This window comes from Trachemys scripta, chromosome 18 (assembly GCF_013100865.1).
Source record: "Trachemys scripta elegans isolate TJP31775 chromosome 18, CAS_Tse_1.0, whole genome shotgun sequence".
NCBI lineage: Eukaryota > Metazoa > Chordata > Testudines > Emydidae > Trachemys > Trachemys scripta.
Window position 1 is genome coordinate 2,471,177 of NC_048315.1, and position 26,133 is coordinate 2,497,309.

Consider the following 26,133-nt stretch of genomic DNA (forward strand, 5'->3'; position numbering starts at 1 on the left):
TAATGTTGCGTGACAAATTCCTTATCTCAGGTGAGCTTGTTTAAAAGGCCCTGTAAATGAGAGTGCAGGACACTGGTCCCTAAAGCTCTTCACATCTAACTGGTGGGTGTCCAAGCCATGGGAAATACTCAGTGTACAGTATGTATTTATTATTCATACACAACAGGGCCAATGCACATATTCCCTTCACTATGGGAGGTGATTCCCCTGTTGATTTGGCAGAGGTATAAGTCTGTTCTCCAGACCTTTGCCCCTGGGCTGGGTGGGACCAAGAGGTCCAGATATTCTGCTTAGTGGAGGAGTGTTTGCTGCTGTTGTTAAAATGGATGTTTGGAGTTGGGTTTAAGAAACGTGACACATACCCAGTTGCATCTGAAGAAGTGAGGTTTTTACCCACGAAAGCTTATGCCCAAATAAATCTGTTAGTCTTTAAAGTGCCACCAGACTCCTTGTTGTTTTTGTAGATACAGACTAACATGGCTACCCCTTGATATGCAGTGAGTTTGTTAAGGGGGCAATTTCATACATTGAAAATAAATAAGTATATATAGTAGGGGTAGCTCCAGTGATACAGGTGTGTTGTGCTGGTGCGGACGGATTTCTGCCTGTAGGGCTGCATGGACTTTGGGCTTCAACCACCTCCAGTTCATAGATGGTTCCTTTTTAAAATTTCAGGTCCATCTCATCCACCAAGAGAAGCTTCCCAGGCACAAGCTAGAGAGGCATTTGAAAAGACAGCCCAGTTGATAGATGGGATACCATGGTCAGGTAACAGCAGTTCCCAGCATTTTTGACTTTTCTTTCTAGAGAATGCTATGAATGTAATGATTTTAAAATGATGTTTTATCTCTGCATAATATGGGTTGTCTTTCTGTCAGGTGACCTTCTGGCTTCTGACCTAAGTTTCAGGTATAGCAGCTATGGTGAGCAAATTCAGAAGGACTGGAACAATGAAAATTCCAGATTTGCAGGTAATTGATCACAGTGCTGTATGTTAACCTTGGCCCTCATGTGAAAGGCAGTGTCTATTGAAATCATGGCACTGCTGTGAAACTTCAGGACCGGGGCTTCAACAGCCAGGCCTAGTGCCAGAGTCCAGGGGCCTCAGTGAGAGGTCAGAATCTAAGAGTAGTTGAAGTTTGGGATCACTCCTAGGGCTGATGCCAGGGGGTACGAACAGAGCTAAGGTTCAAGGAGCAAAGCTGGAGTCAGAGTCCCAGTACCAAAGTGAGGGTTCAAAGCTGGCGTCAGAGTCCTAGTGCTGAAGCCAGGGGTTGGAATGCAAGTTGCAGTTCAAAGGCGGAAGCTGAGTTCCAAGCCGAGGTCGGGAGTCTGAGAGCAGCCAAGAGGTGGGTCTGTTCCTATAGCTTGCAGGGGAGCCTGCTTCACTGGACAAAAGCCTCCTGGGCCTCAATAGGGCACCTTGGCAAGGGAAGCTGGCAGTCCAGCCTTCCGAGGTGGTACATCCTGTGGTGTTTATCTCCATGGGGCCTGTGTGGTAATGCATGTGGCCCTACCATAGCTGCCAGGTAGCAGCGTGGTGCCCATTCCACACCAGCAGAATCTCACAGGTTTCATAGAATAGCAGGGCTAGAAGGGACCTGAGGAGGTCATCTAGTCCAATCCCCTGCTCAAAGCAGGACCAATCCCCAAACAGATTTTTGCCCCAGAACCCTAAATGGCCCCCTCAAGGATTGAACTCACAACCCTGGGTTTAGCAGGCCAATGCTCAAACCACTGAGCTATCCCTCCCCTGTGGGCTCAGTGGAGATCTTGCCCATTGTATAAGGAGCTGTTGTCATTTATTGTGAGCCTTTGGTCTCCAAGACCACAAGGGGTATTTGGACTGCGTGTCAGGAGCACACCCTTTGTTGTATAAGAGTGACTTCAGCTAAAGCTGTATTGTGTAACCCGACCTCATTACATGACTCCTCCCACATTAGACTGTAGCACAACCGTGAAGAAATATTATTGGTATTTTTCCTTAAGCATATATATGGCCAATGCCTGGGGCCCTTACTTGGTGTTCACTCCGTCCATATTCAGCCCATGATTTGACACCTGTCACATGCACAGCTTTGGATCAGCATTTGGCTTCCTGCTGGGTGATGTATTTTCTCCCCTCTAGACTTGCGTATGCTCATGGCAGAAATTCAGACCCATGGTACCTCCATTGCCATGAGTGCCTTTGACAAGAGCTGCCTCAACCTACCCCAGTTCGTACAGCTCATGGAGACCTTTGTTGGTGAAGACAGCTCTCTGCCAACCGTGAAGAAACTTGTTGCATTTGTGAAAGAAGGATATGAACAGACTGAAGAGGAAAAAATCAAACAGTTGGAAAAAGTAAATGCCGACAGGCTTTGCTGATGTAATGTGTAAACAAACAAATGGCTAGAGGGGCTGATCTAACCACCCATGCCCTTGCTTTCTTATGTTGAGTTTTTTTGTCCCTCTATTTTCACATGAGCTTTCCCCACATTAGCCCTGAGAATAATGCTGGGCTAATTCTGCCACAGGTTGGCTGCCTGTAACACAGCCTGACTCTGTAAGGCACCAGGTGTGCAGCCAGCTGTAAAATCGCTTAAGATGTTCAGTTTTGTTGTCTCACCTCTAGAGAGTAACCCATGCAAGCAAGAAACCTGCAGTTTTAAACTACTGCATTTGCCACTGTTGGTATGTGTGTGCATGTGTGGGAGGGTGTGTATAGTGAGCATGTGCACTGGTGTGTTTGTTACACCCGCTGGGAGTTCAGTAACCTTGTAATCTGTTGAATAAATATATTAACTCACACACAAGCCCACTCTGCCCAGTATCTTTGCAAATGCTGATACATTTCTCATCATGTCTACCTCTTTAGCTGCAGTTTCCTCAGACTTCTTTCTCATTTCCTTCTGTGCTGCTGACCTAATTTGGGTGAGATATTGGATCTGACGGCTCTGCCCTCCTCATGCTGAACACAACGTTCTTTGCCATTCAATGAATTCCATTTCCAGCCGTTTAGCATCTGGTGCTGCGCAAAAACTGGTTCTAAGCAGCAAGTAGCACACACCGCACAGGGGCCCTGCACAGTGAAAGGCGCTACCAGAATCAACGGTTTGCAAACTCAAACAGCAAGAGCAAACACTGCAAAATACTGTGGTGTCATTTACAAAGAGCCACTCAGCTGTGGCTGGAAAGATATATCTGGGGTGTGAAACTGCCACCTGCCTGGGTTGATCTTACGTTGGCTCCCAGTATGTACATTGGGAGTCAATCCCTTTGAGAAGCTAAAGCTCATAGGGTGACCAGACAGCAAGTGTGAAAAATCAGGACATGGGGGGGGGGGTGATAGATGCCTATATAAGACAAAGCCCCAAATATCGGGACTGTCCCTATAAAATTGGGACATCTGGTCACCCTAAGCTCATTCTGCCTGCTAAAACTGAGCTGCCACTTCTGTTTAATGTTTTCCAATATCTTCCTGATATTATGACTGCCATCTAGTTCAGATCTTAATGGTATTTTTACAGTGACTGCCTTGATGACAGGCTTTTTGTGACCATTGTGAATGGACAAATGATGAACCAGCCATTGCAATTCCCCTATGGCTGGGTGTTGGCACTGAGCATTGTCAAAAGCCAGCTTTTCCCTACAGCTTTCATAGAATATCAGGGTTGGAAGGGACCTCAGGAGGCCCCCTGCTCAAAGCAGGACCAATCCCCAAACAGATTTTTACTCCATTTCCCTAAATGGCCCCCTCAAGGATTGAACTTGCAACATTGGGTTTAGCAGGCCAATGCTCAAACCACTGAGCTATCCCTCCCCCAATCATTTCCTGTCTCTGTTGCTTCTTCCCTGTCCTAGGTTCACCGTGAGGCTCTCTTGGCCCGAAGAAAACTGCTCCTGGAGGCACTCTTTGAGAAGTGGGACAACGAATGCTCTGGGTACCTTGACCTGAAAGAGGTGGATGCTGTTCTAGGCACATTTAAGGAAGGAATGGAAAAAGAGGCCCTGAAAAAGGGTAAGAAATCAGCACTGTCCACTACTAGTTTGGAGGTGTACAGGGAGAGAAAAGCGCTATGTAACATGCTGAGTCACTAGCTCTTCAAAGATGGTGCTAATGAAGCCAGAGGCAAGGACTGTGTATTACCTATTTTTGCATATGCCATTGTAAACATAAGGAACTGTAGGAGGTTTGTGGCTATAGATGGGCAGCAAGTGTCCTTTCTTTTCAATTATCCATGGCCTGAGAGTTTGGGCTCCTTTCATGCTGGTGTCAAAGTGGCAGCTTTCTGCTTTCACAGTGTAATGAAATACCCTTTTTCTGCATCTGTTATAATGAGCAGTAAGTAACCATGATTTGGATGTGAAAACTGTAGCCATAGAGAAGTCCTGTGGGCGAGCATTTGACATTCTTGGTCCGACTTGCCTTCTGTTGTGCCCAGCTGTACTGAATGGGTGTTCCTCAGCCAGCCTCTGGCATGGTACTGTCAGTGGTCCCTGCAGGCCTCAAGTGACCTTTCGGAATCCACACAGGGAGTTCAGCTCTCATGACAGAAATAGAGATTTGGAGTTGTGGTTTGTGTGGGGCTTTTAGCAGCCAAAGTCAGCTAATTTCTCTGACTAACTTAACAAAGTTGGTCCCCTAGAAAATAGGCTGGATTAGACAAACGTGCCGCAGGCCCTCAGAATCCATCTGGCAGCTCAGTAGATATGCTACCAAGCCATAGTACTACCAAGCATCATATTAAGGGGGGCGAGTTGTGTACTCACTGGAACTTTTTGGATACCCCATAGACTAGTCTGCCATCATGGACAGCCACCCTTCCCAATGCTTCCTCCTGAAATGCTGCATGTTACATTTGTCCTACTTATTGCTGACAAGAATTATTAAATATGGCGTATTTTGGCAACCTTCCCAAATCCCCTCATCCCACACCTCATACAGACTAGCTGTGGGAAGCATTGTCATGCCTCAGTCAATTGCTTCCCTGTCCTGGGGCCATGTAACAAAGAGCTGGCAGAGTGCCATCTCTGTGGTCCTAAGGACATATGTTGTAGGTCAGCGTATTGCAGTCAATTTAACACTGCCACGGGGAAGTGGCCCTGCCCTGGAGCACTCACTCCATCCCAGCAGTCTCTTACCTGCGGGGATATAAACTATATAACCCAGTGGTGCCCAAACTGTGGTAGGGTGCTGTACAGAAATACAGGGAGATGCAGTCCCTGCTTTGCGGAGCTTACACTCTAAATGACAAATCAACAGGATGGAAGGAAAAGGGACACAACATATAAGCAATATAAAACTATCCCCAGCTGCCTCTGGCAGATCTTTCATAGATATCATGGTACAAGAGGGCAGTGGCCTTGCAGATCAGCTCCAGATCTGAGTTGCATTCAGCACGGAGGAAAGCCCAGGGACTGAGGGTGTCTACACTGCAGTCCGAGGTGTGATTGCAGCACAGACAGACATACCTGTGCTAGCTTTACCCATGCAAGCATGGCTAAAAATAGCAGTATAGATGCAGCAGCAGGACTTCAGCATGTGACTACATACCCAGGGTCCCCAATGTGCTAGTACAGACGGCTCTGAAGTCCATGCATCTCATCTACACTGCTGTTTTCAACCATGCTAGCATGGGTATGTCTAACTGTGCGTCTTTCACACCTTGGACTGCAGTGTCAACATATCCTGAGATGTCTGTCTTTAGAGAGTCAATTCTCATCTTGACAGAGAAGTGTAACTCATCTTAACAATGTCGTGGGCTTTAGAAATCCTAATGTCACCATGAAGTGGAGGGGCCAGCAGCACTGATGTGGTCTTTAGGATTCACGGGAACAGGCTGATTTAACTTACTGTACCTGTGTCTTACAGTTCGTTGAACTGTATCCCTGCTAACAAGGGTCCAGTTGTGCAGGGTCATGCAATTCCAACCAAAGCCATCGGCGCTACAGCAGAGTCACTCTTTCAGAAACTGAACCAGTTTTTTCTCTGCAAATGAGAAACACTCCACCACTGGTACCGTCCCTCCCTTCCCAGTTAGTCTGTATTCTGGCATTATACCGCCACTGCCTCCTGCTGACTGCACGGCAGCCAAAAGAATGTCACACACAGCCAGATTCTAGTGCCAGTTCCCAAACAACCGTCAGAGTGGCTGAAGGAATAGAACAGCTCGATGTAAAGCTCTCCTGCATGGCCCCAGTGTGACACACCTCCTGTGTGTACATACCCAAGAGCAGGGGTTAGTGTGGCGCATGGCTCAGGGGATTGCTTTTCTGTTTGCAGAGACCGAGGAGAGTGTGATGTGAGTGCAGGCAGACCCTAGCCATAAAAAGCACCGTTGAAAAAGATGCTGCCAGTAGCTCTAGTTACAGGGGAATGAACCAGACCTGGGGGTACTACAGTACCTGTGTGTCACACATCTGTGCAGGAGACCTTAGGATGCCCACTCCCAAGCCACATGGCGACCACTTGCACATACAGCTGGTTGAAATATTTTTAGTCTAATAATTTTGTGATGAGAAATGGCTTTTTCTGAGACACTATTTTGATAGAAATTATTTGGAGGGTTTTCACCAAAAAAACCCCAAATCAAACATTGTTTGGCTTGTTGGGTATTTCTTTATGCCTTCCGCTCCTTTCCCCTTAAAAAAAAAAAAAGCTGGGGAGGAAAGAAGAAAGGGATCAAAAGGGGGGAAGTTTCCCAAACACAAACATTATTCATTTTGTCACAAAACCTAAACATTCTGTGAAAAGAATTGTGCACATTTTTGAAGCTCCAAGGGACAATAAGTCACTGGCAAACATTTCTTAACGGTATGTAGGGCTTACCTGTGCTTCCATTGAAATCAATGATAAAATTCTCATTGACTTCCAAGGGAGCAGACTCTTAGCTCCCATAAATATCAGGGTCTTAGGCTCTTGGCTGCTTTGAGAGGCAATCAGAGTGGCTTCCTTCCTGCTCTGGCATATAATTTGTCAGAGCATTTTTCATTATGCCGTTCTTTACAAACCATTACATGTATTGATCACAAAATACTACTCTCCTAGCAGCAAACTTCACACTTGCACATATACTTCATTGATTATCAATTAACTGAGGCACTGAAGCCTATTGACAAACAGCTCTCTCTCTGTTTACTTGTTTGGGGACTGCAAAATTTCAGATCAGGATGTAGAACAGATGATCAGAATAAGAGCATTTGCACTTGTAGTGGGAGCAGCAGATGAATACCATGTTTCAAAAAGAAGAAATGCTAGCCTGCAAATTCAAACGACTGTACAAGAGCACCCTCTTGTGTGCAAATATAGCATTATGGGAGGTAGCTGAAGTGCATAAGGAACTATTTAGTTAATGAGGAAGGCTGGGTAGTTTAGAAGAACCCCTGCATAGATAAGTCCAGGACTTAGCTGAATAGAAAACAATAGGAGAGGTTCACATTTTCAGAATTGGCCCAGTATTAATTCTAGCTCTGTGGTGTAGGGTTTACAGCCTGTTCTTTAAAAGTCTGTACCCTCTCTAGGTCTCTGCACGTGTCTGTAGAACCATAGAAATCAGCAGAGGCGGTGCTAGCCCATTGTGGGGCCTAAGGAGGAATATTTTTGCAGGCTCCCACACAACACATATTATAAAAGCAAATAAGGGACCCCTTGAGTTGCTAGGTCCTGGGTCCAGTGTAGGACTGTTCCCTACAGCACATTTTCTAGTGCTCTGTCCAGTCTGCCTTTAAATATTCCGACTGAAAGCTCTTCAGCTACTTCCTTGGAAGACTATTCCAGTCTGATAGACATCTTTGTTATGGAGTCCAGTGGCACCTTAAAGACTAACAGATTTATTTAATCTTTAAGGTGCCACCGGACTCGTTTTTGTGGATACAGACTAACACGGCTACCCCCTGATCTTTGTTATGGTTTGTTTCATGATAGTCAGCCTGATTTTTCCTGTGATTAGTTTCATCCCATTATTGTTTTACTCTCTTGTGTTCTCTTACACTTCCTTTCCTTCCCCCACATATTTCCAGACTGTTACCCTCTTCTCCCTTAGTCATCTCTTTTAGCCAAACTATGCATGTTTAGCGCTTCAAATTTTTCCTTTATATGTCACTCCCACCATACCCCAATCATTTTGGTGCTCTTCTATCAATGCCTTCCAGATTGTATCTTTCTGGTAATGAAGTTTCCAGAATTCAGTGCAGTACTCCAGGGAGAGTTGTACCAGAGCTAGAGAGGGAGAGTAATTTACTGTCCACGCTCATTGCCAGATCTCTTTAAGCCATTGTTGCTTTACAGGTATCTCCCTCCTGCTGCATATTTATCTTTCAGATAATTTCCCCCACTGATGTACTGGCATTTATTTTTCCAAGTTGAGTCTAACTTTGTTATTTTCCTATTGTTTCTAATCTGTCTAGGTCCTTTCGTATTATTTCTCTGTCCTCATTAGTGTTTGCAGCACCTTCCAGTTTAGTCTTCTCTGTGAATGTCATTAATGTGCTGAACATTATTTAGATTGAAAGCTCTTTGGGACAGGTCCATTTGTTTGTTTGTACAGCGTCTAGCACATGATTGGGGCCCTATGTGTTACCACAATGTTCAAGGGCGGCTCTAACTTTTTTGCCGCCCCAAGCAAAAAAAAAGAGTGCTGCCCTACAACACACCCCTCGAGTGCTGCGCCGTCCCGCCGAAACACACACTTCTGAGCGCGGCCCCGCCAAAACACCCCTCCCAAGTGCAGCGGTGCGCTGCTGAAACCCCCCCCCCCGAGAGCTGCGCCACCGAAACACTGCCCCCAGCGCCGCGCTGCCAAAACAATCCCCCCAAGTGCCACGCCACGCCGCCAAAACAACCCTCCCCCCCCGAGAGCCGCCGGGCCGAAACAAAAACAACAACAAAAAAACCCTCGAGTGCCGCCCCTTACAAGGTGCCACCCCAAGCACGTCCTTGGTCGGCTGGTGCCTCGAGTCGGCCCTGACAATGTTCATCATCAATCATCATAATCTTCAAGTTCACCTCCCTACAGCTTGATGCATTGTCATTTAGCATTACCCTTTGTTACTGCCCAACAGACAGTTTTCTTTCCTGTGACAATGTTCATAGGTAAGCCAATTTGAATGAACTCTGGGAATAAGATTTCGTGAGAGACCGTATCAAATGCTTGACTTGAATCTAATTATATCACATCTACTCTGTTCTCTGCTGCAATGCTGGCTCTCCAGAGGTTAGTTTTGAAGGAGACTTCTTCAGTGTCCCATGTATGTCAACCCTCTCAGGGTTGACCATGTAGGGATAGACGGGCTCATTGCAATCCAGCATGAGTAGGAGACATGCATAGCTCCACCACCCCAGGAGAGTCTCAGTTTGGGTCATGCTTCCCCCTTTCTCCAGGCAGGGCCGGCTCTACCATTTTTGCCACCTCAAGCAAAAAAAAAATAAAAAAAGCCGCCCGGACTGTGCCGCCACCCCAAGAATGGATGGAATGCCACCCCTTAGCATGTGCCACCCCAGGCACGTGCCTGGAGCCGGCCCTGTCTCCAGGGGGGAAATAAGCTGTGTCAGTCCTTGTGCTGGCGCAGCTTACTTCTCCCCTCTTTGTCAGTTCGGCTGCACTGGCTGGTGCATTTGGAAGTGGGGATGTGGCAAGGTTCCACCCATTTCCTCGCTGTCCGCTTACCCTCTGCTCACATGTGCAGGATGGGAAATAGCAGCCTGGCAAAGCGGGGTGATGCATGTAGCCCCTTTACTACCCTGGGAGGATATGTTCAGCAGGTCATGATTGAGCCCTTAGTAATTTTTGAAACTAATAAATCACTGTAGATCAACTCAACCCTGAAACCCGAAAGAAAGGGGGAGAACAGAAGTACAGAGAATGTGATCTTCAGAGAAGAGCCATGTAAAACAGTGCTTTTCTTCCTGTTTTCCCTGTCTGCATCTCCTGGTGAAATTCAAATATTCCAGAGCATCATCCAGTCATCTATGTACTATAAATGGAGCTTTAATTTTGTTTCATCCTCAATATAAGATTTAACTCAATACAAATGTTATTTCAGTAATTCAACCCAGACAACCAAAGCAGAGTTAGTAAGATTATAGCTGCTTTGGAAGGTCTTAAAACCCCCACAATGGATCCAAGTGCTGTACGTAATGGAAATCCTTGGGGACAAGGTTGAACTGCGAGGTCATCAGTAGGCTTTTGTCTTCAAGGTGTTAATGGGAGTGGCCAGTAGTTCTTCATGCCTCTGGAGCATGCAGCACTAACAGGGATGTCTATATGTGCCTGGCTGCAGCAGATCATCTGAAGTGCCTGCAGTTTGGCTATGTGGTTGAGGTGAATGTGATTCTGGGATAACTAGAAGCAACCTCCAGATTTCCCCCTGACATGTGTAGCTTGGCTGCCTTGTAGAGGTGTGCATGGGGGAGATTGCTGTCCAGGTGATCTTCTTAGTGTCTGAGACCACTGTGATCTGGAGGAGAGAGTGCATCCTGCCTTTATGGCTGCCATGGCACTAACATTTTGATGTTGGGGAGGAGGAAATGAGTGGAAAGAGAGACTCTTTCAAACAATGGGCAGGGAACACCTCTGGCGGGACAGACATGGCATTGCTGTACTGAGGGAGAGCAAAACAGATGGCCACAAACAGGTGTGTCTGTGTCCTTATTTCTGTTTCATCCCTTAGCAAAGAAGCACCTTCGCTGCTCCCACCCACACCCCAGTGGTGTGGTGAAGTTGTCTCCAAAGGAATTTCAAACCTATCTGGAGTTGGTTGTTTCTGAGTTCACCGGTAATGAAGATGAAGTTCTCGATACAGTGGTGGAGTTTCTGACCATGAGCGTGGCGCGAACTCACATGGAACGCCTGCGAGGTTCTGCCAGGAGGAAGTGGTTGCACAATATCCAGCATGCAGCTGAGACCAGTGGGGCAAGCATGGAGCCAGTGTACAAGGCAGTCTTTAAGGCACTTTCCCAGGTATGCATCGCTACCAGCTATGTGAGTGACACAGACTGTCTAGTGTGGATTATGGCTGACACTGTCTTCAACTAAAGGGCTACATTCACCACCAGTCCAGGTGGGTGTAACTTGGTGTGGGAAGCTTACACATCACCTACCCTCAGTGTGCCCATTTGAAGACAGCGCAATCACTTGCTGTTCAGGAGACTCGGACATTAAATAGTTGAGGCTGTTGTAGGTCAGGGATGAGATGCAGAAGCTCTTCCCAGGTGCTATACCTATCAGGTGCCATCAGTGTCTCATGTTCATGATCACCTAATCACCTCAAGTTTTGGAAAGTTTAATAAAATAAAATCCAGAAATGCATGTTCCTGGTTTTATGGTTTCTGAAAATAAATACACATCATTCAGTTTGTGATGCATATGGAGAATTTGTAATGTGAATGGCTTCACATTTGCTTCTAGGTGCAATTTAAGGTGCTAATATTGATTTTTAAAGGCCTATCTGATGACCCCTAGCTACATAATGGCCCCTCTTCTCTCCCTACACAGTGTGGTGGCAGCTGATGCACTCTTGCTAGCTGTTCCTAGATTTAACTTCTCAAGGCTAGAGCTGGGATATCCTTGCAGGAAGGCTCCTGACTCTGGCATTTGCTTGCCTTTTGGGTCCAAGACAGTCTGCCCCGGAGATGAAGTTCATTGGGCTTTTTGCTTAGGCATAGGTCATTAGGGGCAGATTGTATTTTTAGAAGAAAGTGGTCTCTGCTTAGCAGAAGCAGGAAACAAATCCATCCTCCCTGCCAGTTAGAATGCAGCTTTTGAGTTGATGATATAGTGACCTGGCCCAGAACCCATTAGACAAGTGACAGCATGGACATCATTAATCATCTGGTGTAAGAGAAATGGTCACTGGCCTAGAATAACATCTTGTGATAAATGAGATAAGCTGTAAGCACATGAAATGAGTGTAATGGCCAGTGGCTAATGCCCAGATGTAACGTGAAACATTTGGTTGCTAGGATGCAGAAGCCCACGGGAATAACAAGAAGATCAGTGCGTATATTGCCCTTTTGGAACAGAACCAGCTTTCACCAGAGCGGGGAGAGGTTCTCCTGCGGTATGTGGCTTGCACCTCAGATGATGCCCCATACATCCTAAACCAGGCACTTTACAGGGACATGAAAGGAGTAAGGTAAGGAAACCTGCACAGAGCTGTTACCTTTTCTTAAGTCACTTGAATCATGGAATTTAGAGAGTACAGTGACTATGGGGTGCATTAGAAATAAAGACTAGACTGATAGATACTATAGAAAAGACCATCCCTCAGGGGCCAACACAGGATTATCCCTTATAAATCTGATTGTACTTAATACAAGTGGTTCTCAACCAGAGATCCAGGGCCCCCTGGGGGGCTGCGAGCAGGTTTCAGAGGATCCACCAAGCATGGCCGGCATTAAACTCACTAGGCCCCAGGGCAGAAAGCCAAAGCCCCACTGCACGGGACTGCAGCTCTGGGTCCCAAGCCACACCTCCCGGGGCTGAAGCCAAAGCTTTGCGGTGCCCCCTGTGGCACATGGCCCCAGGCAATTGCCCTGCTTGCTACCCCCTAATGCCAGCCCTGGCTTTTATATGCAGAAAAAGAGTTGTTGTGGCACAGCTGGGCCAAGGAGTTTTTATAGCATGTTGGGTGGGGCCTCAGACAGAAAAAAGGCTGAACCCCTGCTTTATACAACTGAGTTTTAAATGTCCTAATGGATCAGGCACCGACTCCTTTCCTTGGAGAGACTGTTCCACAGTCTAAGGAGTCGCATCCTTAAAGAAGATATTGTATTATATTCAGCCTACAATTTCCCTTTTTTAAACTTCTTCCATTACTGCTACTTATACACCCTTTCTATCACTACAAAGCACTTTCCATTCCCTTACACCCTTTAAGCTCTAGGAAACAACCTTCATGCCCCCTTATCACTTATGGAAGTTCTGCATATTTGTCTCTTTATCGCCTTCCTTATACATCATCCCCCAGTCCATCACTATTACTCCCCTCTGAATCGCCCCCCTTCATTTGTCTCTATTTAGTTACATTCTTTAGCTGATATTTTACAGAACTTTGAAGATGAAAAGTGCCAGGTAAGTGCTAAGTATTATTGTCATTCTCTTTCTGGGATGCAAGAGGTAGATCCAGTATTCTACGTGTTGTTTCATCAGTGCCTGACAGAGCGGGACCATCACCTTCCTACTCCAACCCATGATAGCATAAAGAGCCCAAAGCTGCACTGTGTGTTTGTTTGCCTTCTTGGTGCTATGTGGCACTGCACCCTCCTGTGTAATTTGCTAGCCACCATTTCCTGTAGGTGTTTTCAGGGCATTGCTGCTTTCAAGTTTCTCTCTCCCCATTGAACACTTGTGTTTGGATTATATGACCCCCAGATGTAGTTGGAAATCCTCAGAGCTTTTCTAAAGACTTTCTCTGCTGACTTACCTTTCTCCTACAACCTCCTTTTGCCCTCCCCATGGTATTCCTGTCCCTCAGCTTTGCAGCAGTAGAAGAGGGGAAGCCAGTCCATGTTCCAAGAGTTCAGTTCCATGGAAATATCCACTTCTGGAACTATGACCGGGCAGAACGGGAGAGGAGAGGCTCATTCCTGGTGCTGCCACTGCAGGATTCCCGATGGAGGACCTTTGGGATTCTAGGACTTGACAGCCTGCGGGACCAGTGTGAGCAAACCATCTTTCTAACCCACGAGATCGGTTTCTATCAGGTGGGCACAATGACAAAAGCAGGTTCATTAGATGCTTCAAACAAGCAGTTTGGGACTGCATGGACTTCATGTGCCTCGCTGTGAATGGGCAGCAGCTGTACAGTTAGAAAATGCACTGTAAATCCATTTTACTCCGTGGGGTGAAAATGGCACAAATAGACCAGTATTATCCCTGTATCAGTTATTTATTTAGGAGGCTTCGCCTCTAAATGTGAATGGTGAACTACAAACAGATTTGTACTAAGTTAATAGTTATTTGCATTTATTTACTGAACATAGTGGTTGCGTGTTTTGAACATAAGAATAGGTCAGACCAATGGTCCATCTAGCCCCGTATCCTGTCCGACAGCAGCCAGTTTCAGAGGGAATGAACAGAACAGGGCAATTTATCAAGTGATCCATCCACTGTTGTCCAGTTCCAGCTTTTGGCAGTCAGAGGTTTAAGGACTCCCAGGGCATGGGGTTGCATCCCTGACCATCTTGGTTAATAGCCATTGATGGACTTCTCCTTCATGAACTTAGCTACGTACTTGTGTCATGAAGCTGTTCACTTTATACTTTTTGGACTAATTGCAAACCACTGCACTTCAGGTTCCTTTACCAGTGTTTCCAAATATCCAGATGTTTCAGGCTTGATCAGGGAAAAAATCTTCTTCTCTACAGTCCCTTAAAACTTTTGGTATCAGTTCTTCACGTGTTTCTACTTTGCTGGTTGATAAGGATTCAAATTAGTGGAAGTCAAGCTGAAGATAGCATCAGCAGCCAGGTACTACAGCAATGGGTGCAATAGAAATAGAATCTGGAAAATCTCAGTGGATGTTAAGATACAATAGGAAGAAAGGGAACTTTACAAAGATACACAGTCAATCAAAAAATGATAGCTGGTACATAGGCTAGCCCCTATGCATACATCATTTATTCCTTAGTTTTCTCTGTTGGATATCCCCCACCCCCTTCCTTTTATTTACCTGGACAGAATGCTACTAAATAACTGCTGTTGGAACCAGCCTCATTGTAGTTACCCCTCTTGGCCAGGAGGGAGCACAATATGCCAGCACTGGGAGGGAAGTCCTACCTTCTCAGAGATCACTGGACCTCCAATCATTCAGCAGTCCGGGACTGGCCTGGGCCCCTGAACTCTGGGGTCTCATTTGACAATGGCAATCACAGGACAGCTTTGTATTCTTAAAAAGAACAGGAGTACTTGTGGCACCTTAGAGACTTGTTAGTCTCTAAGGTGCCACAAGTACTCCTGTTCTTTTTGCGGATACAGAATAACACGGCTGCTACTCTGAAACCTTTGTATTCTTAGAGATTCTCTCCTTTAAAGGCAATTTTGATAGACTAACATTTTACTAATTTTTGTTGTTGTTGCTTAATTTGCTATGAAAACGTCCCCGACTTTATCGCTAAGTCTTTTAGAGGGTTCTTTTTCCATAGGGGGTTTCCCACGTATTCAGCGAAGCCTACCATCATGTCCACAAACTGGAAAACATATTGCAGGTTGCATTCACTGCTGTGGGCTGGCTCTGCACCAGGGCACCCACCATCCGCAACATCACTACATACCTGGTGGATCCTGGCAAAGATAAGGTATGCCTAGTCCTTTCATGTTAGTCTCAGACCACTTCACAGAAGAGACCTCTTGCTATAACAGTGATGGATTGGGCTAGTGCAGTTTGGCAGGGATCAACCATTGTTAGCTCAGTTTGGTTCCCAACCAAGATTAATCCTGCCAAAGATTCTAGTACCTGATGCAAGATTCTGTGGAAGGAAAGGGAAGGAAGGTTCCTTCTCTAGGGGATCAAGTATCAGGGGGTAGTCGTGTTAGTCGTATCTACAAAAACAACAAGGAGTCTGGTGGCACCTTAAAGACTAACAGATTTATTTGGGCATAAGCTTTCGTGGGTAAAAACCTCACTTCTTCAGATGCATCTGAAGTGAGGTTTTTACCCACGAAAGCTTATGCCCAAGTAAATCTGTTAGTCTTTAAGGTGCCACCAGACTCCTTGTTGTTTCTCTAGGGGATGCCACTTTTCATTCTTGCTGTCCCTTATGGTGATCTTCCTTCAGCCAAGAAAGGCTGGTTGGGATTCCCTTCAGTTCCTGCATTAAAATCATCAGCAGCACCCTCAGTAAGCTTCTCCTATGAGCTAAAGGTACTGGACCTGTAGTACTCCTGGCTCCTACCAGCCAATAGAGCAAGACACCAGACCCAGTAGTGCATGCAAAGCGGCCTGTGGAAGTATAGAACAATACCCACATGGTCACCATGCTAGCCCATGCATCAGTTGTCTGTCAACTCAGTCCTAAAAGGGAACTGCTCTACTGTGGAGGAAAAGTCCCAGCCAAGATTATGGCATGGAAAGGGAAAATGGTTAATGTTCTGGCTCTTCATCCTGAAACAACATCAGCAGGCAAAATGTAAATACAAATCCGGAGGCAGACTGCTTGCAATTAGCTAGCATGTAAGGGCAGCCCACTCGCCTGCAGTTCAGATTCCAATTATGCAGCAGGCATTGAGACACTGGGATGCTTGGCAGCTTACCTCAAACTGAATTAGGTAGCTAAAAAGCAAGAGGATGAAATGTTTGGGACTGAGCTTGTGTTATGGTCGCTGCTGCAGCCACCGCTCAGCTGCTTCCCTGTGATAAACAGGTTTCCCACTGGCAACTTACCTTTCATTCCAGGCTTTACATTTTCATCTTGTTGGCTGCCCATTTGTCATATTATTTGCTTCCTAAAGATGGCTGTGTGCTTTTCATCTGGCAAGATACACCGACATGAGCGCTGGGTCTATGGAAGCTATTGTACTGTGGGAACTGAAGTGAAAATGAACTGTCCATAGGTAGCCCCCTCACTAGGCTGAGGCTCATCCACCTGTTGGCCTCCTTCAGGACTGGAGCACGGGGATAAGTTTAATTAGGCCAGTCGAAGGAAGATGTTGTACATACCTGTGGTGCACTGTGAGTGCTAGAATCTAGGGCTGTGGGGACAAAAACACACCTGGTTAGAAACTGGCCTTAACTCATCCCACTAAGGGTGAATGTGAGTGAGAGCTCTCCCCTAAGAAGCAAGCAGTGGTTCTCTCTCTAAGCTTCAAAGTGGATGTTCATTTCCTGAATGCAACAAAAATACCCTTTCCTCTTTTCAAGACAAGTGACTACATTTTGCGCAAGATGATGACTACAGATCATTCTGGGCATATGGAAATCCACTCCCCTCCCACTGTTCTCCGCAGGAGAGAAAATATCTTCAGGTGGGTTTGAGACTCTTCCGCCATCTGTAGGCATTTACAGTAGCCATCCGTGCCTATGCTGTAACACATGCAAAGCGCACTCAGCGGAGGTGAACTAAGAAAAGCTCAATGGCTAGACTTGCTGCTGCATTCTTGTCTTGGCTACTGTCACAAGCAGGAGGCTGGCTGCTGGATAGAAGATTAGGCTGATAGGTTAAGTCCAATTGTAATGTCCGGCCTACTGCTGGCAGAATATGCATACACTTTGTATACAGTCCGTGGGAGTGGTGTCTATCTGTCTATCCCATGGTATCTGGTGTGTGTGTGATAATTATCCAGGGTTAGGAATCTTTTCTTTGGGCTAGATCCTGTAAACATTCAATACCAAGCATAATGCTTACTCACATGAGTAGTTCCATATACTTCAAGAAAGCACTGTGTCTGGTAGTGACTGTTTGCAGGGCAAGGCCCCATATCTTGAGCATTCTGTTCTTTAAATTAATGTATCTTTTTTCCTGGTTCTGTTATCCTCATTTCCTCTGAAACATCCTACTATGTAGTTATTGCCTTCAACTGCCAAGGTCCTCACAGGCTAGGCTATTAAATACATCTTCCCTTGCTGATGAACTTAGTCAAGAAGTTACTTGCAGTTCCAGCAGATGTTTTTACTTTTTGTGAAACTCCACAGAGCAAATGTCAACATTACTATGAACTGGACACTGTGTTTGCAGCAATAACACAACACTCACTTGAGTGTTTATTAAACCCTTACGATTCTCAATACTAGACTAGGATGAGCAGGGTTGTGCTCCGAAGTGCTATTTCTCTCCTTCCAATATGGCTGGAATGATGTCTATATCTGTCTGCATGTAGGCCGCAGGGAAGAAAGCAGCTGTTTCAGTAATATAAAAATTCCTTCCCAACAGCAAAGTATGTACGGTCCTTCACTGCAAATGCTGCAGTAGTTGCCAAAAAGGCTGAAGTTGTAGCATTCATGATCTTGTCCTCACTTTGCTGTCATTTCAGAGATTACCTCTTCAAGTGCACAGACAGTTCCGAGGTCGTTAGCACCTTTGCCTATGGAGAGCCTCACATTGCAGTTCCACTCCGTGAGCCAACAGGACTGGCCTTTGGGGTGTTTGATCTCAGCCCTGCACATTACCAGGGGTTACCACCTTATGAGCACAAAGACCTGCAGATAATGCTGAAGATGGCCCAGGCGGCCTGCTCCGAGATACTGAAGGAGTCTTCAGGGGAAACAGACCCAATCTATGTCCTAGGTACTGTGCGTGCAGGGCCAGTATGGTTTCTTTGGCTGATATTAGGAATCTCAGTAAAATTACAAGCAAGACAGCACTCGGACAAATACAAAAATACAAATAAAAATGTACTTTAGTCATTTAAACCAAGTTTAAGTGAACCCCAAATTTCAGCAGACTCTGGGGAAAACAGCAAGGGAGGAAGACTGTTTCAGAGGCTCTGGCCCAGCTCCTCACAGATATGTATTCCAATTTGTTAGGTGGATCTAACTACCTTTGAGGATCTGGGCCTGTGTGTTCTTCAGGGTTGCTTGGAATGGAATCCAGATCATGAGCTTTGCCTCCCTTCCCCTGATCCATATACATTTTGAAAACACTGACAGACTCCCTGGGCTGTTCGTAAACAGACCATTTGTGAATACTATCTGTAATTAGAACGGGAAGGGAAAGTTAATCATAAGGAGGGCAGACCCCTGCATTCAAAACCTTACATCTTCAGTAGCATATGTTTCTGAGTCTCTCTTTGAAAGGTTGGCTTGTGATTACAGTTGCAGAACATGTTGCAGATTTGAGGCGCGCGCAGATTCTCTTCCATCGGCTAATGCTGCAGGACTTGCGAGAGTGTATCCAGAAACTCGATCCCGAGTCCTTTGCCACCATAAAGAGCTACGCAGAGCCACCAGCCGTGGTGCATAATGTCCTGAAGGCTGTGCTGCTTCTTTTCTACCCAGAGTGGGTAGATTCGGAGAAGATTGAGAACTGGAGTCATTGTGTACTGGTGAGAAATCGAGTTCTTGAGCCACTCTCTATCTAGGCAAACAACCCAAAAAGACACAATGGGACTTGCCAAGGGTGATATGAGAAAGAAATATGCTCCTGGAGATATGTGCAGTGGGGAGGCAGTGGGCCTAAGGGGTTAACAGGCCAGATTTCATTAAGAGTGGAGAATGGAAAAATGAACAGAGTCCCTTCTGGCCTTAAACTCTATGAATCTATAAGATATATCTATGCCTAAGTAGTAGATAAACAAGGAGAAAATATCTATTTCCTACCAAGTTCCTTGAACTAACTGCAACATTAATTTACCATGAATATCTTTAAAATATAATATGGAATGTGATTTGCTATAAAACTTCAACAGATTCTACCAAAAAAACCCTGATTTCAATGTGCCTTCTGCCCTCCTATCTACTCCCTGTCACATCCCTCTTCTCCTCCTGGCTCTTTCTCATCCCTCTGTTTCTTTCCAGTTCCTCATATTCCAGTCCCTTGTCAAACCAACTGGCAATTTAGATTTGTTTGTTTGTTTCAATATTAATAAAGTTCCATAGTAAACATAATTCAAGAAGGTGAATTACAAGCCTAGACAGCAGAACTGGGAATGATGATTTCTGTTTCTACAGGGTTTTAGAGAGGTGTTATATATAGCAAAGGTGTCCCTGTAGAATACAAATCTAATGTATATCTCTCTGTATAAATAGACACTCACAGAGAATACGGTTGAATAAACAGATGTAGCATTACAGTCAAATTACTATTATATTGGAAGGGAATTTTATCATATTAAGAACCATTGGAAGACTTATAGGTCCCCTCATCCCTTTGCTCCTCATACACTCACTTGCCTGCCCTCCCACTCTTCAATTTTTCAGTCTTCCCAGTCTCCTGCCATCATATCTCCACTCCCTTCTGCCTCTCCATCTCCATCAGTGTTCCCAAAACTTCCCACCAGTTTGGCTTGGCTACCTTTAGTAACTTTGTAACCTTTTACTGTTTTTTCCTGACCACCCTGTGATTCTATTCTCTGCACTGCAGAAACTTGATGGTGATTTGATTCAGAAGATTTGCTGCTTTGACCCAACTGCCACATATATGCAGGGTCAGACGGAGCTGCTGGCTAACTGTATCAAAGGTATATATCAAAAATGAATTCTGGGGTCATATGCTGCAGCTAAGCATTGTCTCAATGAACTCTCCACTGAATTTTTGGCGCCCCAACTAATTAAACCACAGACAAAGCATTCTAAACATCTGTAGAATCTTTTTTGGTCAATAAGAAAGACAGCCCTGCTAAGTATGATATCAAAACTCACACCTCTAAGAGATGGCAGCCGATCTGCTTTGAAATGGGTTCCATCACCACATGTTGGAGAACAAAAGTTACTTTGATGAGTAAACTCTTTTTGTATACGTTTCAGGCTGCTTTGACTTGTACCAGGGAACTGACCCAGGTCAGACCAGCACAAAATGGGTAATCAGCATCTTTGTAAACAACAGCCCACAGACACACCAAGTGCTTGTTGGCTGCAAGTAAGGATCTGGGCCTCAGTCCATCTTTCTCTCTCTCTCTCCTCATGAGGATGAGCTTTCCAAGGTGGTAGGACATGGAAGAGGCTGTTATAATTCTGAACATCTATAACAGAAACACGCAGGTTTCCTATTGACTTGTGTTTAGATTTTTACAACAGCATCTTTTTATATTAACCCCCCACCAATACTCTTTCATTTGTTTAAAGAACAAACTGTCCTTTGCTGAACCGATGCTAGATGGAGGGTCTATTAAAATCAGATGAGCAGTTGGCACTCACTAATTAAACTTGGTTTATTTATTGATACTACTTTGACATGTACCTTTTTATAGATATAGCCGAGGCATGAACAGTAAACATTTAACCAGGCCTGGCTCCTTCCCTTCTGATATTAAACTCATTTATTGGAGCAAGAAGAGCAGCCCCACGTGGCCCCTCTTTCCCCACAATTCAAGCCCTGGATATAGATGGAGAGAATATAGATCTGCATTTGTAAAAGACAAGCTGCTGCTATTCTACAAAGGAACAGTTACCTGGCATGTAACCTATTCTGGGACTCAAACCAATTAGGATTTAGGAACTGAGGAGACAATTCAGTGGTCTAATGGCAAATACCACTGACAGTCATATGTATCAATTTCAAAATGTATTACAACATTCACGTAGATACACGTTCCTGTGTTTTCCTCACATGCTCCACACACCTGTACTGTAACATAATATGAATCACTTAACTGCCTACACCATGTACCAGTAAAGCAATAGAGAGCTGCAAAATACAACTTCTCAGTGGTATACACATCAGAATTATTCCAGGTCCCTTTAATGCTGTGTATCTACTAGTGACCTTTAATTGGTACATATCAAAATAGCTGAAAAAGGCAACTAAACTTCAATCTCAGAATCTGAACATGGAAAAAGCACCGTGCTTTTCTCACCTTTACCATTACATTTTAATGTCAAATGTCTAGTATTAAAGTCTAGCACAGCACCTAGCACAAATCCTATCACAATACAAGTAAACAGTAAAAGATGGAATTGATTTATACATAATTGATTTATTAAATTGAAACCACCCATTACAACAAACCAGATTACAGAATATCAGCTGTCATGTTTAATTACATTTTTTATTAAAGCAGAATCTATAAAACATACAACTAGTCCATAAAAAATAAAATCAGGCTGCCATGGAAGAGACTTTCTGAAAGCATCTAACTGATTTCTTTATGGATTCATACAGACATTCTAGAGGAACTGCCATACCCTTATTTAAAATCGGTACAACCAGTTAATCTGTTTTAGAGCAGGATGAACTAAAACAAGTCAGGAAAAAATTAGACTAATGTCTGCATTCTAAAGCAACCTGATGAACAGCAAGTAAACATCTGATCTCCCTCACAACTTATGTCAGGGTAGTCATTTTTTGTCAAGGTCCAAATTTCTTGATCAAGGTATAGTCAAAGGCCAGACTCCAGAGAAAATAATAATAACATGATAATAATAAGTAAATAAAAAGATTTTGGGGTCTGTTCAAAAGCATCTGGCGGTCCAGATTTGGTCTGCGGTCCATCTACTGACTACCCCTCACTTACATGCTGCAGAGATTTGTATAACTCGCCAAAGTGACCATGAACAGAAATAAAAGCACAGGACTATAGGACATAAAACAGGAAGGGACCTCTGGGGTCATCAAAGTCCAGTCCCCTGCTATCTCATGCAATCCAGGACAGCAATAATTATTCCTGCTTGGTACATAATTCAGATTTCACAAATGCAAAATAATTAGGAAGAATCATGGCATTGAGTTGAAAGAGTGTATGCATACTAACAATTCCACAAGAACTAAAGAGCACTGGGAAGGAAAGGATCTTGCCTGGCTCATCCCGGCTTGAATCACTAAGGATGTAGCAGACAGGCTTAAAAGGCAGCAAACCTATCTGAGAACAAAATTGTGCTATAAAAACTAACTAGGCTATAGCATGGCTTAGGTAGCATGGTTCTCAGAAAAAAAAAAACCACTGCTCAGAGAAACCAGGCTACAACCATGTCTAAACATGATGGTAGCTTTTATGGCTCATTTATGATCTTAGTGAGAGTTGAGCCAGAAAGAATAAGTCACCTTCCTACAACTCTAAAATCAACTATCAAAGGAATTTAATATATAATATCAAATATTTGTATTTAACCTTCAACGGGTCTTTCTACCTACCTCTGCCATGCCTATGTCATTACCTTGTCTTTGGGTCAACGCACAGTTGGATGCGCGCACAACACACAAGTGTATTCGTTTCTTTGGTTCAACAATGCACATGTTAAAAGGACCTTTTAAAACTCAATAGGCCACGTCCAGCCCAGGTGAAACTCGGTTGATTTGCCCTACTGAACCCAGACCTGAATTTTCCAGCATATTTACAGGGCTGATTCATTCCAACCATCCAAACTGAAAGACATGCAAACACATCTAACAGGACAAGAATGAACTTCGTTGTCTAATAATCAAACAAGGTGGGTGAGGTATCTTTTATTGGACCAACATCTGTTGGTGAGAGAGACAAAGAAGAGCTCTTTGTGGCTCCAAAGCTTGTCTCTTTCACCAGCAGAAGTTGGTCCAATAAAAGATATTACCTCACCCCCTTGTCTCGCTAATATCCTGGGATGGACAAGGCTACAACTACACTCCACAGAAAAGTCAGACAGTAACGCCAGAGGGTTTGTTTGCTCCCAGCAGGTGTCAGTGTTCTAACATACCAATCATGAATGCTGCTTGTCTCATTTTAAAAAATCTATAGCATTTGTAAAGCAAATTCAATGGATTGAAAAAGCAAATTACTACTTTATAAACAGCCATGGAATATTAGCATGTTTCTATTGCAGAAAAGCTATGTTGGGCAATCAATAATGCAGCAGTGGATGATTGTTACTAATTCTCATCCAGCTAGAAAGTATGGTTGTAGTTCAAGTCTTAAAGTAGGAACTTCCTACTGCAGTTTGACTCTTGGGATGCTCACTTTGGATTTCTTCAGTAAGTGAGAAACTCTAGGTCATGATTCTGCATCAGAATCTGCTAGTATGGGGCCCCTAAGTTTGTGCAATAATATTCCACTAACTTTTGAACTCCACCTGGGTACAGTGATCTATGCTAGAGCTAGAGCATGCTAGAGCACTGGCCCTAATTTTGAAATGGACTTCTGTGTTATGGTTTTGTTTGTTTTAGGTATACCTAGAGAAGAGGTGTGGAAGCATAACTCAGTTCCAGCTGAATACCTGTACAACTGGGCACTTACCTGTCTATCGCTACTAGAGCTTACAAAGGAACTACAGCATACGCAAGATTCACCTTTAGCATCTCTAACTCCAAGACCCAGCCTGATTGCGTATAAGTCAACAGAAGTTTTGCTGTCCTATAACCCTAGTGATTCTATTATTTAATGTTACTTTTAAATGTTTGGTATTACGTTTGCTATTCATAGCTAATAAACATAAGTTGCTTAACTGGTGTAGAAAAGCATTAGGAATATCTAAGTAATTTATTTAGAAATGTTAAAAGGAACAATTCTGATAGCACAGGTGGGTCATTCTAAACTCAAGAGACTTGACGGAAGAGAATACTCTCCGGTTTTCATTTAATTCTGACAAGAGAAGAGGATTAAACAAGAGGAAACATATAACTTGTATGTCTACCACATTACATGATTCATAAATGATAACAGAAAAAATCCTTATGAATATTTAGCAAAGATTCATTTTCCAAAAATGACATTTTCCAAGTCACTTTAAGCCTAGAAAGGATTGTTGAAGAGCATGCTTTCAGCTACTCCCAATGGGCAGTACACTTATTCTGGAAAATCCCTCTGGCTTTAATGTGACAGGAGTTTTCTTATTGAGTTAAAGCTTGTTTACAGCAAACTTTACTGCTCCGTTGCAAGATTCCATCTTTGCAATAAAGTATCTTTTGGCAGAATCAGTTTTTTAATAAAATGTTGGGAAATTAAACTTCTTTTTCTTTATTTAGTTGACAAAGTGTGATGTCTTCCAAATACTTTCTAATTTGAGATTGCAGGTTGCTTTTAACCTCTCCATATAAAACGATGGTGATTATCTGATAGCTGCTTCTAACTGGCAAGTGGGTTTCATATTTTTGTTGGGGGAAAGGCTTTTCAGGTCACTTGCAGTGATATTTCTAGGAACAATGTCTTTACAGATATTATACTGATAGCCACAAGCACTTGTCCCTTCAGAAGATGCTCACAAACAATCCATTGTGAATACAAATTACTTACTAAGCTTTATGAATGGAACAAAAAAGGAAGGGTGCTTATATATTACATGGTTTGCTTCAGCGAGTCAGGTAACGCACCAGGGCTTTGTCTAGGTCAGCGTCTCCACCTTTTCAGGTAACTGAACCAAACTAAGGTCTGGTCTATACTACCCACCTGAATCGGCGGGTAGAAATCGACCTCTCGGGGATCGATTTATCGCGTCCCAACAATCGATCCCCGAATCGGCGCTCTAACTCCACCAGCGGAGGTGGTAGTAAGCGCCGCCGACAAAAAGCGGCAGAAGTCGATTTTGCCGCCGTCCTCACAACGGGGTAAGTCGGCTGCAATACGTCGAATTCAGCTACGCTATTCACGTAGCTGAATTTGCGTATCTTAAATCGACTCCCCGCTGTAGTGTAGATGTACCCTAAGATCTCAGCTACACTGGCCTGTACTGCTGTCACCCATCTGAACACTGCACTGCATTGGAGCTTGAGCACAATTTGGAGGGGCCAAAGGTCCATTGCAGGTGGAGTGTGCACAGCTGATTGTGAGGCAGGCAGCAGCCAAAGGAACTTCATTAAGGTAGAGATGATCAGACTAACGAAAGCAGAGAGTTGTATGTACCCAGGCTAAACACCACTTGGAGAAAGCCTGTTTCCCTCCTTCTCATAGCATGGTTCTTACACTGTCAAACGATCAGTTCTCCTCCAAAAAGACAACACCTGTGCCTGGACTCTGGCGGCCACAGCATCTCGCGGCATGTCATTGCTCTGTTCAGACTGTCAGGGTCCCCGAGCCTCCCCTGCTCGAGCGGGCCGGTTCCGGTACAACGCCCCCGGCCCAGAGTTCCCCTCGGACGGGGCTGGCGGCGTTTGATACCCACTTTGCACCGCTGCAAGCAGCTTCTCCCCGTGCAGGGCCCCGGAGGAGGTCCCTGGGGAGGGGGGGATAAAACGCCCCCCCTCCCAGTGTCACTCACTGGCCAGTGCGTGTCACAGAGGGGACCGGCTCCCGTGGCGAATTCCTCGCACCCCTGCACACGCGTTACCCCTTATTTCCAGGCTGACTGGGGCCTGCCCCGCGGCGCGAGGAGCAACCGGCGCCCGCCCGCCCGCCAGTCAGCGCCGCGCGGGAGGCGGCGGTGCCCGGATGCAGCAGCGCAGCGCGCCCGACCCCAAGATGGCGGCGCCGAGCAAGCAGTGAGCGGGGCCCGGGCGGGTGACGGCTAGTGGCGGGGGCAGGCCCAGGGAGACTCTGGGGACGGGGAGCTGGCGGGGAGGGGAGAAGCACCTGGGGGTGACGGCGTGGGGGAGGGCACTGAGGATGGGGAGAGGCCCGTGGGGGCATGGGAGGCTGCGGGGGGGGGGGGGGGTGGGGG

General features: G+C 45.0%; 2 protein-coding genes across 2 annotated transcripts in view; both read left to right on the forward strand.

Annotated features, from left to right (window-relative positions):
- EFCAB5 (EF-hand calcium binding domain 5) overlaps window positions 1–24,476 on the forward strand; it is a 43,262-nt gene extending 18,786 nt beyond the window's left edge. Inside the window, 14 exon segments of the mRNA XM_034752409.1 lie at window positions 676–768; window positions 879–971; window positions 2,129–2,343; window positions 3,844–4,000; window positions 10,651–10,940; window positions 11,942–12,114; window positions 13,456–13,684; window positions 15,125–15,277; window positions 16,840–16,943; window positions 17,949–18,202; window positions 18,730–18,959; window positions 19,997–20,093; window positions 23,708–23,914; window positions 23,917–24,476. Of these exon segments, the coding sequence (XP_034608300.1) occupies window positions 676–768; window positions 879–971; window positions 2,129–2,343; window positions 3,844–4,000; window positions 10,651–10,940; window positions 11,942–12,114; window positions 13,456–13,684; window positions 15,125–15,277; window positions 16,840–16,943; window positions 17,949–18,202; window positions 18,730–18,959; window positions 19,997–20,093; window positions 23,708–23,914; window positions 23,917–23,963 (2,342 nt within the window). The 3' untranslated portion in view covers window positions 23,964–24,476.
- Window positions 24,477–25,768: 1,292 nt separating this feature from the next.
- NSRP1 (nuclear speckle splicing regulatory protein 1) overlaps window positions 25,769–26,133 on the forward strand; it is a 35,064-nt gene continuing 34,699 nt past the window's right edge. The window contains exon 1 of the mRNA XM_034752406.1: window positions 25,769–25,954. Within this exon, the coding sequence (XP_034608297.1) occupies window positions 25,905–25,954 (50 nt within the window). The 5' untranslated portion in view covers window positions 25,769–25,904. The remainder of the gene's footprint in view (window positions 25,955–26,133) is intronic.